Here is a 13,539-nt window from a genome sequence, read left to right on the forward strand (position 1 = left end):
TCTGTCTTTGGCATGCCTGTTTCTAACTAGCTGCTATTCTTTTTCCTTTAAAGGAAAAGAGTTCTGTATTAATATTTCCTACTTAATTGCATGCTTTGAGTTTGCAAACAAGCAGTATAGCTCATTCTTCAAACTTCTCTTCCACTTTTTCCTTAGAAGTGCAGAATAGCCTCATGCTATTAAGAAGGACCTTAAGTCAGCCCATTTGCATTGAACTTGACTGCATATGTGTACTGCCCACTTTTGTTCATTAGTTTGTATTTTATAAAGTTTACATTGAATCCTAACAGTTCTCTGGACAGTATGAGCAGTAATTCCAGATAGCCAGGTGGCTGACTGGTGCTAAGCATTTTACAGAAGGATGAAGATACAATCCCTCATTCTTAAAAGAGTGTACATTAATCCTCTACAGTCTGATCCTTTTACTCTAGTGGGCTTTGAAAGTCAGCTGGGAACTGAGCTGTGCCCCAGCTATAAATGTCTTGTATTATTATCTAGAGGCTTCCGTAGCTGCTTTATTAATCTGTTTAACTTTTTATCTTTTTTTTTTTTAAACTTTGTTTGGGCCTATCTTGGTTTGACCGTATAGGTGTTGTAGGTGTTTTTTCTTCTGAATTTATATCTGTTAAGGTATAGTTTATGTTTGAGTATTCTGACAGCAGTGCAGTTTATGTAAAATAAATAAATAAAAATTCATTGTTGTTATCACATGAGATTCCCATGCTGTCACTTCTCTGAAGGATTCCTGTGTTCCTCCTGTGTTCTTCACACTTCTTGGGTCACGGTTCATGGTTTGGTGGCCACTACATCATTTGACTTACTCAAAATTGTTTGTTAATTTAAAGGGGTAACTATTTAAACCAGATCTGCTGCATTTGGAATAGTAACATGTAATCCAAATCTTATTGTGGATTGTATAATATCTAACAGTCATCTTGGAGGCAGCGACCGTTGAAGCTCTCCTCATTTTCTTCAATGCATTTCTAAAATCACCTAGGAACGTACTGATTTAACCTGCTTTGCCGGTGTCCAGCTCTTCTGAAGTTGATGCTTACATGGTTTTGAACACTGTAATTTGGGGAATACAACATCCATATCTCTAGGCACTAAAATGTCTATCTGAAACTGCAGTCCAAACATTTTACTTCCCCAGTGTATTTTACGGAGTATATTTCCAGCATACAGATAAGGGATCTTTTAGTATTTATACCTACATAGTCTTTCTGGGTTTTTCCAAATGTTAGTAATAATATTTCCTGCAAGTGGTACTGTTTGTAATGTGACTGAATTCATCTTGAAAAATAATACAGCCACCACTTACCCTGTTGTGCATGTCTCTATAGATATCTCCTAATTTTGGCTGGATTTCCTCTTGATATTTTTTGTGACATTTCCAATATTACTTTTTTTTTTTTTTTAAATGATCAATTGTGGTTACTATTTCCCAGACTTTTCCAAATTGCAAGAGGAGGATTTTTGTTGTCTTTTGCTATTTGTATGGGGAAAGGTTTTAATGCCATTTCATATCTTGAACAAACTGAACTGTGTGTGTAAGTTTTGTTTAGCTTCTTCTCTTCTCCACTTCCTTCCAGCTAATATCCCTGCCGTGTCCATGTACCTCTTTGGCCACCTTCTGCAATGAATATTACTTCTCAAAGTGTTTTTGATTTCACTTCGGTTATTTCTGATCTTCAACCACCCTTCTCATTCTTATCCATCAAACAAGAAACATCTTTTGTGTTACATGTGGACAATATTCTTTTCCCCAGCAATCTGTATTTCATTTTCAGATTCAAGAGGTCTTAATTTTCTCTATGGGTGGGGCTGGTCTTTGAAAGACTTTAAAACACTTTATTTTTAAAACACATTATTAATGTTAGTTTTTTATGTTTTTAAGATTACATTCAGTGTCCATATTGTCAGAGAAGATTTAATGAAAATGCAGCTGACAGACACATCAATTTCTGTAAGGAGCAAGCAGCACGTATTACTAATAAGGGGAAATTGGCAGCTGATACCAAAGGGAAACTTCCTACTCGAACACAGGTGAACTACGTTTTTCTTAACTTGTAACTTGCATTCGACATCAAGTCAAGCTTGTTAAATAGTATGTTGCTCTTAAATGGATTTAACTATTTTATTCTGTAATTTTATTATTTGTGCTAGACTGAAGTTAGACACTAAGCATGGGAGAAGTTTTTCCTTTCTTACAAGAGTTGCAGAGGTCTATAAATCAGATGGCAGCAGTAGCAAAGCCAAAAACAACCATAAATGTAATTCAGAGATTTGTGAAAATTACAAGTAAGGGTAGCAGCACTGTTTGTAAAGAAAGTTGAATTTCTGTTGTGCAAGTCTTCTGAATCCAATTCAAGACTGTTGCTTAAGTGGACAAATAGAGGTAGATGACCACAGGACAACTGACATCAATATTTTGGCTAATTAGAGGCTTAGAGGAGTACAGGCATGTTAAGGTAAGAGCTGCAGTAGTTAACTTATGATGGAAACAAACGACCGATTAAAGTGTATGTGTGTTTTCATTTGGTGGTAATGCTCTTTTTTTCTGGAAGCTGTGAAGAATTAAACAGACAAAAGCAGATACTTAGTGATTCTTGCACTGTATTCCAGATCAGTGCTGGGACTGGTCCGGAGCGCACAGGTGAAAGTAAGATTTGAATGAGAAAAATGATGCTGTCCTTGAGTATTCTTTTTTACAAATTAACTGGTAATGAGGTGATAATGTTAATCTTATGAGACGGCTATTGAAAAAGATGAGAAAAGCTGTAGAAAAGCGTAAAATACACAGAGACATACAGTTAAACAAAAAACCAAATCCACTGAGTGAAATTAGGTAATCTTTCTTACTAGTATCATCTGTATGTAAAAGAAAGCAGACTAGAGGAAGCATTTGCATGATCACGTACCAGAAACAGTTTACCTACTAGGTAATCATATTCTGTTTTCTAACAGTACCTGAGTTAACTACCTATTGTGTTATATAGATAGTTTGATTTAATTGCTTAAATTTCTAGGTTGTATTTTGTTACAGTACAAACCTGCTCCAGTTAAGAAGATGCCTTCTGTAGGATCAACACCACCATCATCATCATCACGCTTACCACAGCCAAGTGGTGTTAGCAAAACTGTTGTAGGTATGAAATGAATGTTATGAATTTTCCATTTCTGCTCTAAATATTAGTTCTCAAACTAGTATAATTTTAATAGCTGAAAGAATTTCTACAGCATTGACCAGTGATTTAAACTGACAAAGTAAAAAGATTCATAGGAGTTCAGTGTTACATGAGTGGATAAGGTGGTGTCTGATTTTTCATAATACAATTTTTTTTAGTCAATGTTTTTGTGACCTGATTTTTTTTTTTTTACTTACCTATATGATGGCTGTATACTTTATTGTTGAAATTGATATAGTGGTTTGTAAAAACTCATTTAAAGTAAAGTTGGAAAGGGAATTGATTAGCACCTATCCAGCAAGACTCTTGAGCACGTAGGATTCTCTGCTGGTTTATATATCGGGTCAAATTAGTTTTGTTTTTTTTTCTGAATTGAATCTGCAAAATCATTCTGTCTAGTAATGCATAATTGTATTTAATACTGATTTCTCACCAGAGATTTTTCTGTTACTTAATTCTTTAACTAATTTGTATGCTGAATATGATCATAAATTGATGAAAATACATAGTCAAGCTATGTATATTATAATTATGCAAACACTGGTGTTAATCTGATTTCAGATGTCATCAGATATCATACATGTTCTATTTCTACATACTTTGACGTTCTAGGCTTCTTTCCTTTTTCTTTCTGAAGAAAGTAATTGAGATACAACATTTTTTATTAGAATACAACAGTATGTCTCAATTGCATATTTTCTGTAAATGTCTGGAAACATACTTGCTTTTTCCTATTATCTTGACACTTGTTCGTATCTTCATATTTCTAAAACTCTTGTTTTGAATTTTACAATTAAAAATGCATAATGAATTGTATCATTCCAGCAGTAAAATCTTACATTTTCTTATATTTATATATATGCTCGCTTTCAAATGCAAGGTGCCTCTTCCAGTAAAGCACTCTCTTCGTCTGGATCCAGTGGGAGCAAAATTCAGACATTATCACCAGCTCATAAAAATTCATTGGGAATGGTGAACCCACAAGCAGGGTAAGCTTCCATTTAATGTTGTCATTTATGCTTTATTTTGTATTTATGTTGTGCTTGTTCTAGAAGTGTCTGTGGTGCGTTTCACTTGCATTTTTCTTTTCCTGTGAGCCTAAGTGCAGTGTTTTGAATTTATCCTTTAAACACAATTAATGTTTAAGGAACATTGGAGTAAGCAAAGATACATTTTCTACTGTTAAAATAACAGCAAAGGGGGTCAAGAGATAAAAATATAAAAAGTCGATTAAAAAGTTATAGGATATGCAGAAGTGGTTGGAGTTATAATTTTTTTTTCTTTGTAATAGTGAAGAGACTTTTCATTCAAATTCATTCAAAAATGAGAAAACATTAGGCATAATTTCCTGCAATTTGTAGGAATAAAAGAAAGAGGCCTCTGTCACAGACCACAAGCCTATTGTGACAGGATCTTCCCTCTTCGCACACAAGGGTGGATGCTTTCCCTCTTCCCTTTCCTGTCTTAAAATATGCAAGAGACAACAAATGAATGAGCACAAATAAAGCAATGGAAACCAGTGCTCTACAACAGCAACAAAAGTGGTAAATGTAGATCACTAGAGTTCAGTGAAAGTGCTGGTGTGATCAACACTGTTACTGATATTTTGCCGGGGGGTAGTCAGTGCACACTATCTCAAAGAAATGTGTGGAAGGGATTGAAGAAAAGTAGTGCAATTATACAGAAGTTTAAGGATCATTGAGTGAAAACATAGAACAAAGTGATTGCAGTTACAACACTGGTGATCGAAGAAGACTTATTCCTATAAAGATGCCTATCAGATTGATGAAGGCTGTATAAGATGGAGAAAAACAATGGCTTGAGCTTGTGAGGAAGAAAAAGGACATTCTGAAAGAACTCATGGGGATGGAGAGCTTTATTAGTTACACAAAACTAATGATTTTTAGTTTATCACTCTTAAGTATTACAAGTTACATCCAAGTAGAAATTGCAGCTCTGTGACACCTCCCTCTTAACATCATGTAGCATGAGGATGCAGTTTTGTCCCTCCTTGCTCTACCCACTCACACTAAATCTTTCAGACACAGACTGGAGGCAGCGTCTGTGAGGCTGCCAGAAATTTTATTCCCTGCACCATCATCCCCCGACTCCCCTCCAGTGTCCTAGTAGTCTTTGGTGTATGGGTGAGCTTCACTTCTGTTTGTAGGCATCTATGACTATGTCAGAAAATCCCAGGCTCTGTTATTCACTGACTGTTTTTTATATCACATTTCTTCATTTTCAGAAGTTGAGTTAACACCTGCTGATGAGTGGCAAACAAGTAGGTCTGCAAACCACAGTAAAAAAAGTCAGCTGAGATAATTTGAAGGCATGTTTCTGACCACAGTGGTGAATCCCAGCTGTCTGAAAAAGGCTTTTTCCTGTTGATAGAGTTTCGAATTGTAGTCTGTATTGGTTTGTGAGGGAGCACAGGTTTTGGTCTTTACATCTGAACAAGGAAGTTCTATTTAATTTTACCAGTCAGCTGCTCACTGAACTTACCACTTTGTATTCTGTAGTCTTCCATTTTGCCTTCTGAAGCTTGGAGGAAGAACTGTGATGTGACCAAAGCAAAGAGCAGTTAATATAGTGAGAGGTGTTTGCACAGGTTCTCTCTGTTCACACATGCTCCTTAACTGCAAATAGATGACTTCTGGTTGGCATAGCTCTCAGATAATGATCTCTGCGTGAGAGGCAGTGAATGTTAGCTTGGCTTATAACCTCACTTGATTGCCTGCACAACTTTTAACAGTGTGGATGTGATGAGTGTGTTTCTTCCTGCAGTCCTTCCCACTTCTCTGTTCTGAAAACCTTCTGTTCTCTTCTTGCCTTTGTCCGCCGGTCCTTATGATTTGTTGCTGGTCATACTAATCAGTCTTCTCACAGATGCCTGTTAAATGTGTTCTAAGTGTTATACCTGAGACCTAGCAATTCTTTCTTTTTCTTTCGGCTACTTTGTGTTCACTTCAGAGAACAAGTTTGACAGGAGTTGTGTTGAAGAAAGAGGTGTAGGAGCAGTTACAGCATGGAAGAGTTAGGTACCTCAAATTGCTCGCTAGTGACAATTTTAGCCTTAGTATTGGGGTGTGAGGGGGAAATATGTAGGGTTTTGTTGAAATACCTACAAAATTACATCAGAGCAGGGACCGAGACACTAATGGTCAACATCCTAAGTCAGAGAGTGAAAATAGTTAATACTGTAGTGACAAAGATTTTAAACATTAAAATATCTTATAATTTAGGCTGTGGTTAATTGCAGCTAGAATTATTTTATAAAATAAAAGGGCTTTTAAAATTTTATAAAAATAACCTTCATTAGGATGAAACAAGATGTATTTCTTTTGCTACTTTTATGATTTGAACAGTAAAATGACAAGGCATAGCATGAGATTTGGGATTCCGTTGTACATAAGTCAGGCAGAGCTTATGCTGTAAGATGTTGTGCTCTTCTTTCTGAGTTATTAGTGAACTGATTTACCAAGCACATTGTTGCACATGTATTGTTTTAAGGGCAGTCTTTCAAATGGAATTTTAAGAGATTACGTGATTATTTTTTTTCCTTGTCAAATACTTAAGAGCCTACACACTTTTTTTTTTTGACTAGGTTAAATTCCAGTTTTTGCTGTAAGAAACAAGCTCCTGCAGTTTTCCGTAACACAAACTGTAATTTTGTGGGTTTTATTATATCTTAATTAAGTGAAACCTTCCAATTCTGCCTAGATTGTTGTAATTCCAGATTTGGCAAAGAGGTAGTGAGGCTTAATAGTAGAATTACAATTATATTGTACAATATCAAGGATGAATTATATGGGTATTGGAGGGGGGGAAATTTAATCAGACACCACTACTTTCTGTAGAATCGTGGTACCTGTTCTCTGTAATGAGTATGCAAAAGGGCAGAAACAACTATATGCTGCCTAATGTAACAACCAGAAGAGATTAACATATACAGGCGTGCAGTTTCCCTCTTGCTCTTTAGGTGGCACTCTTGAACTGCTGCCTGAAACTATTGTACAAGGCACATGAAGCTGATTCGTGCATTTATGTTAAAAGGGGAAGGCTAAAACGAACTGGGTCTCTAAGGTGTTTAGTTCTGTAAAGGAAAGATTCTTGAACTTCATTTCATATAAAGTTCAACTTCAATATTGCACTATAAATTTTTATTTTGTATAGGCAGAAATGCAACCAAATTTTATGAACTCCCTACTATTTTTTTTTTATTAATTTTAATTCTCCTCTTCTGCTCCTCAAGTAAAGGACTACTGAGAGAGCACACCACAGCATCAACATAAGATAGGTTAGTGTCAGGGAGGCTTACTTTGTACATGTAGACCAGGATGTGTCAGCTGAGTTCTGCTATGAGAATTTTCTTTTTCTGCCTGGACAGAGTAAGAGGACAGCCAGTTATAAGTATTAATGGAAGTGTAGCATAAGGACATCATTTCTGAGTCCTACAGAAGCAAGTATGAGTGCAAGAGTAGCCTGTGACTCTGTATTGTCGTCAGTAGGAAAACCTTCATTCACTTGAGTGAAAATAGGATTTCATCTTTTTGATGTTAAAGAACTGGGAAAAGGAAAATTCTACAGAAATTGTAGTTAGGCTTATATTTTGATAGAGAATCATGTTAAGATTTTAAGTTTGATACATATTTTTGTAAGAGTACAGAGTTTAGCACTATCTTGTATTTCTTGAAGGGTAGGGCAGTTCTAGTAAGCTGTCAAAAGTAATTAGATCTTCAGGAGAAAAAAATGGGCAGGTGATTCTTTTTATCCTAAGGCTAAGCAAACAGATTAACTCCACCCTCACATGCAAACTGTTTTGCCTGGCAGAACTTGACACCAGTGCTTGTGGCCAGCCAGAGATCTTTTGCATGTACAGATTGTCTACGCATGTTTCATTTATGAACAATAGTTATTTATTTTTCTTACTGGGACTTGGAAAATAATGTGATGTTTTTCAGTATGGCAAATGAACCCTTAGAGATTACTCTGTCACTTTTATTTTATTTTGGGGTTAAAACATACTATTTAATGTTAAGCTGATCAAAGTTAGGCCTCCTGGGAACCATGCCTGTTAGTGACATATCCGGTGCTGTCTTACAGCCAAAATACGATATGAATGGCAAACTAACCAGTATCAGTAAACTTTAAATTCCACTTATATATTTGCCATAGAGCATGTTTATGTAGCCTTTAAAAGCATTATATTTTTTAAATAGCTCGTTCATTAAGACTAACTTATACAGCTTTGTTCAATGAAATCAAGGTCTTGGTGGTCTTTGCATTTCAGAACATTCTTATGATTGTGGTTGGCTTTTTTTTTTTTCATTAGTACAGGAAAAGTCTCTCAGCTTTGGGTTTTTTAGTTTTATTTAGAGTGGAAGAATACTGTAGATCTTTATTTGGGCAGTATTGTGTCTGCTTCTAAGTTATTGTCTTCAGTATTCTACAGAGTTCTGGAGTTCACAGATAATGTTCATAAATTGTTAAAGGTTCAGTCAGAAGAGAGCTAAGAAAATCATGATAGGTTGGAATATGTGTCTTGCAGTGTCAAAGACCTCAGTCTTGCTTCTCAGTCCTTGGGAAATATATAAAGAGTATGTATGTGGTCAAACAGGAATTGATTAAGCATTTCCCGAGTTAATTAGTTTGAACTAGAACATCTGTTTGGGAGGAGGAGTGGGAAGAGGAACTCTAGGGGAACTTTTATTACAGCCTGCATTCTTTGGGGATAAATTGTCAAGACTAAAATCTCAGTGTTCCCTCCTGACTTAATAATGAATGAATGTCATTTAGCATTGTTGAATTTTTGTTCCTTATGGGGAGATTTCCCTTGATGCTTTATGGATGTAATGTGGATTTCGAGGTTCACACCAGAAGCTTCCCAAAAAACAAGTTATGTTGCAAACTTTATAGGTTCTGTGCCTTTTAATACGATGTTGTTGTAAAAAGAGTATGAAAAGTAGTATATGGGTGTTGGAGATACATCAGAAAAAAAAAAAAAAGACTCTGGTGTATCAAAAGCTATATTGAAAATAATATGCTTCCTTGACAGCAATCAGCTGTTTAATAATTTTCCAGGCATTGAAGTTTATTAAGGGTGTATGATAAGAATCAGAAAACTGCACAGGAATTTTAAGAAATTATTTCTCTCTGTGTGAGGGTGTGTTTTGTTGGTTTTGCTTGTTTGTTTTTCCCTTATGACATCCTTTTAGGGGTGGGAAACTTAGGGAGCTAAGCGTCAGCTACCCAGACATTTCCATCAGTCTTGCTTGGTTTGTTTCTCTATAGTTCTTTAATTTCAGAAAGATCAATAAAAGTACTCTTAAGTGTCATAATTTTCCAGTTAAGGCTTAAGTTACTAGGCTTTTTTTGAGAATAAGAAGAAACTTCTGTTACATTATTGAGGTATGGGTGGTGATATAATGGGCTTTTTTGCAGGTTTTACTGTATGGATTAAGATGATAAAAATGCAGAACTTTACTTGAAGACCTAATTTTTGTAATATAAGTTGTGACTTCTCAAAAGCTACAATTGTGCTTATGATGATTTGTGGGAGGGAGGGATGGTGGTGTGTTTTATTTTGTTGGTTTTTTTATTTAATTAATGTTTTTAAAATTTGATTTTTGGCTTATTCTTTTTGGTCTGGAAATGTTACCTGTAATAGTAAAAAAAGTATTAAAGTATTGCCTGTGTGTATAGTACTGTCTGTCGTGAATGGGGTTTTGATATTAAAACAAAATTGTTTTTCTTTCAGGCTTTTCTCTGTTCTTTTCTCATCTCCATAAAAGAAAAGAGAATGGAAAGCATGTTATTCTCTCTGGGCACAATGTTAAGCATATACCAAAAAAAAAAAAGTGAAAAAGGAAGACTTTTTTCCTTCTTGCTAATTCTGAAGTTAAGGAGGCTTGTATTTACATCTCTGTTAATTTCTAACATCTTAATAAAGTTACTATGACTTGTAATTATGAGCCTCCTTTTCTAGATGGGATAAGTTTGACATTATGAAAGCTGCTCTTAAAAGAAAAAAGGCCAAATGCCTTTGCATTGTGCCGCCTATGAGGATAACTGGCATTAGGCTTTTTGTTTTGTTTAAAAAAAAGAATATTAAAAAAAGCACTGTAAACCTAATCCAAATATAAGTCAATGAAATCCTTTCCTCTTAAAGTAAGAAGAAGCTTTTTGTTTGCGGGATTATTAAAGTGTGATTTGTACATTTTTTTAGTCAATGGGAATTCTTTGGGAATATAAGTATTTAATTTGAGTACTTTATATTTTTTTTTTTGTGATAACTTAATAGCAATCTAGCAATCTCCTTATGAGTACCCCTTTATATATTTTAGTAGTAAGATGGACAAGTTAGGCCCACCACTGCGAACTGGAAGAGATGTGCAAAGGTTTTATGACACTGATACAAAAACAGACAGTACCATCAAAAGACCAAATGAGTTGTTGCCTATAAAGAAGTAAGTATTACAAAGCAGCGTCGTTTACCTGTTTTGCACAAATGTTCCTCCAAAGCATTGGAATAGTAAAAGTGTGACCTTGACAGATGTCTGCTGCCCAGTATGTCTTCAATATAAATGCTATGAGAGAAGAGTATATAATATAATTAGCGTAAGTAGCTGGCATGAAACAGATAAACAGCTTCATACTAGGACAGGAAGGATGAAGACTTTTCTTGGATTTGCTTTCTTCTGTCAGTGACTGATTATAGGCTAAGAATAATTTAACTTTTATCTTTGTAAAACTGAGATAAAACTGAATTTGCATGATATAAAGCTGAAGTAAGCATTTAAGCCTGATAACTATAGGAATATCTGCCTCATAGGCAGGTGTTCTATGACAACGTAATTTTATTCCCTTAAAGTCAAATATTTATCTATCTCCTACTTCTGTAAGATAGCTGTGGTGGTCCAGGAACGTAAGTCAGGCTTTGTAAAGTCTTTTATTAAGTCCAACTTACCTCATATAAAGACTTCTGGATATTGAGCAGATTTCAGATTGAAGTTTGGAAGATAGGGTATTCCAATCTTTTAAAAACAGAACATATGCTATATTGCTTTGATGTCATTTGGAAGATGCCAAATTCAAATGGGCTGATTCTTCCGGTAAACAATACCTTAAAGCATATTGCAAAAGAGAAAATAGTAGTGAATTATGTCACATACATGGAATGTAATGCTTTAAATAGTAGAAATGCGTCTAAATCTCTTAATGCTGTTTTAGTGTTGTAACCAAAGCTGAAGTATCTTTGAGACAGGGACAGAATATTTGAACTTGTGTTTCTATTTGAAGAAGCGGAAGGAATCAAGAGGAGTGAAACTCTTTTTAGACAAACAGAAATTTTTTTGGTTTTCCTCTGCATGTTCAGTTACATCTGTAAATCCTATGAACCATCAAAATTAAGTCAGTTTTTCATTTTATAATACACTAATAAAATGTTGAAAATTTGTCTTAGTGAGTTACTAAGTGAGCTTACAATAGTCCCTATCCATAGAGCAGTGATTTGATTTTTCTTCTTGAGAGCTTCTTTAGGAGTATAGGCACTCTGCTCTTCATAACTTCACTGTTATTCAGATGTCCACTGGGTTTGTGAATTAAGTCTGCCTCCCTTGCAGGAGGTTATTCAATGTGTTATGTGTCAGCAGCACTGGACGAATGTGAATAACCACTAGACATTGTTAAATTCAGCACAGCAATGTGGATGGTTACAGTTTATGGCAAAGGTTTCTGGACTTTGGCATGCATGCCATTAGTCATAAGGTACTTATTTATGATTTTGCACTGAACTATGAGCTGTTGTGGGTGACAGCGATAGCTGTCAAGAATATCTGAAAACGCCCTGTCTAGGAAGCAAGCTTGGTATTTCAGTATTTTATGGTGAAATCCAACCAAATTGCGAATGTGTAAATAGAAAAAGGCAAGTTTCTTTTACAAATTTCTTCCAGTTTTTTATTTTGCAGGCAGTGGTAATTCATCTAGATGTACAACATGGAGCTGTTTTAGGAAGGGACGTCCCCTTCAATCTTATTTCTTTTGAAACTGAGAATGGATTTAAAGGCATGTGCAGATTTCAAGAGTTCAAGGTGGCATTGGTACACCACCTCATCAGCCTCCATTCATGATACATCCTTCACATGATACAACTTAGAACAGGGATTTATATGGCTTTGCAAGAACAAAACAAACAAACAAATCCAACCAAACAGGAAAAACAACAGAAGTGGACAAATAGATAAAAGTGGCAGAGAATGGACAGAGACCAAGAAGAGACCAAGATGTGGTGACAGAAGCTGAGATAATCACGAATGTCTGACTTTTTGGAAGACATATGTCTCTAGAGATCATATTGCAACTTAAGGATGCAGTTTCAAGATTTGTCATCAAATGTACATGAAAGCTGATGCTAATTATGTGCCTAGATCTGGGATGAATGGAGTTATAGATAGTGATAGCCTGCTACTTCTGTTGATTTACTCATCAAAATAGCAGAAATCATTGCAGTTAATTTATAAGACTCTAAGACTTTAATATAAGTTTCTAGACTGAAAACATATTCTTTTTCTCTGTATTTTTAGAAAACTAATTGGGGAAAAAAATCTACAGACATAATGCAGAAAGTTATGTTTAAATATTTCAGAATTAAGATGTCCTGTTAAACCTTTAATGAATTATGTTTTATTTGTTCATGGGAATCTGCCTCCATTCATAGACAGAGTGGACAGTGCACTTCCAATGTGCCTTTTCAGTGTTTTGGTTTTTTAAATTTTTTTTTTTTATTGCTGGTTCAATCAGTGGCCTGTATGTCTACTAGGCACCATGCAAATCATGTTTTTAAGACACTGATTTCTGTAAAATTTCTCTAGTATACACCTAGTATTATAACATCAGTTGAATTTTCAAAGTACCTAGTGGAATGAGGGTATATTATAGGAATTTTAGAGAACTGAACAGTTGAAATACAGGAAAGAATAGTGGACAGTTTTTCATGTTAATTGCTTTCAAATATCTAGGACTTCTAGCATTGGATCAAAAATGATTGCTTCAAAGTACAACCTGAAGAGAAATCAATGCTGTTAGTTTTGAGGAAGTAATATGTTGGTCCCAACTTAAAAATCCAGAGAAAACCAAATCAGTAATGCTTTTGAAAGCTTTGTTTTAAATTGGAGTTATCTAAACAGGATTGAGACACGATTCAGTTCTTTGCATCATTGCCTGATCATCCGTGATGATCCATACCACTTCTGTGTCTTTATGTGCTTTTCTAGCTTCCATAACAAATAACGTAACAGTCCAGTATATTTTTTCCGCTATTGAGCTCTAATGAATTTTACTCAATTGTAAGGAA

At 35.1% G+C, this 13,539-nt stretch overlaps 1 protein-coding gene across 2 annotated transcripts in view; it reads left to right on the forward strand.

Annotated features, from left to right (window-relative positions):
• ZC2HC1A (zinc finger C2HC-type containing 1A) overlaps positions 1 to 13,539 on the forward strand; it is a 37,207-nt gene that overhangs the window by 15,179 nt on the left and 8,489 nt on the right. The window contains exons 5-8 of one of the 2 annotated variants that reach the window (XM_063327091.1): positions 1,898 to 2,046; positions 3,047 to 3,149; positions 4,069 to 4,177; positions 10,532 to 10,654. In XM_063327091.1, coding sequence (XP_063183161.1) covers positions 1,898 to 2,046; positions 3,047 to 3,149; positions 4,069 to 4,177; positions 10,532 to 10,654 — 484 coding nt within the window. The remainder of the gene's footprint in view (positions 1 to 1,897; positions 2,047 to 3,046; positions 3,150 to 4,068; positions 4,178 to 10,531; positions 10,655 to 13,539) is intronic. The other variant, XM_063327092.1, reaches the window with a different exon arrangement.

This window comes from Chroicocephalus ridibundus, chromosome 2, assembly GCF_963924245.1.
Source record: "Chroicocephalus ridibundus chromosome 2, bChrRid1.1, whole genome shotgun sequence".
NCBI lineage: Eukaryota > Metazoa > Chordata > Aves > Charadriiformes > Laridae > Chroicocephalus > Chroicocephalus ridibundus.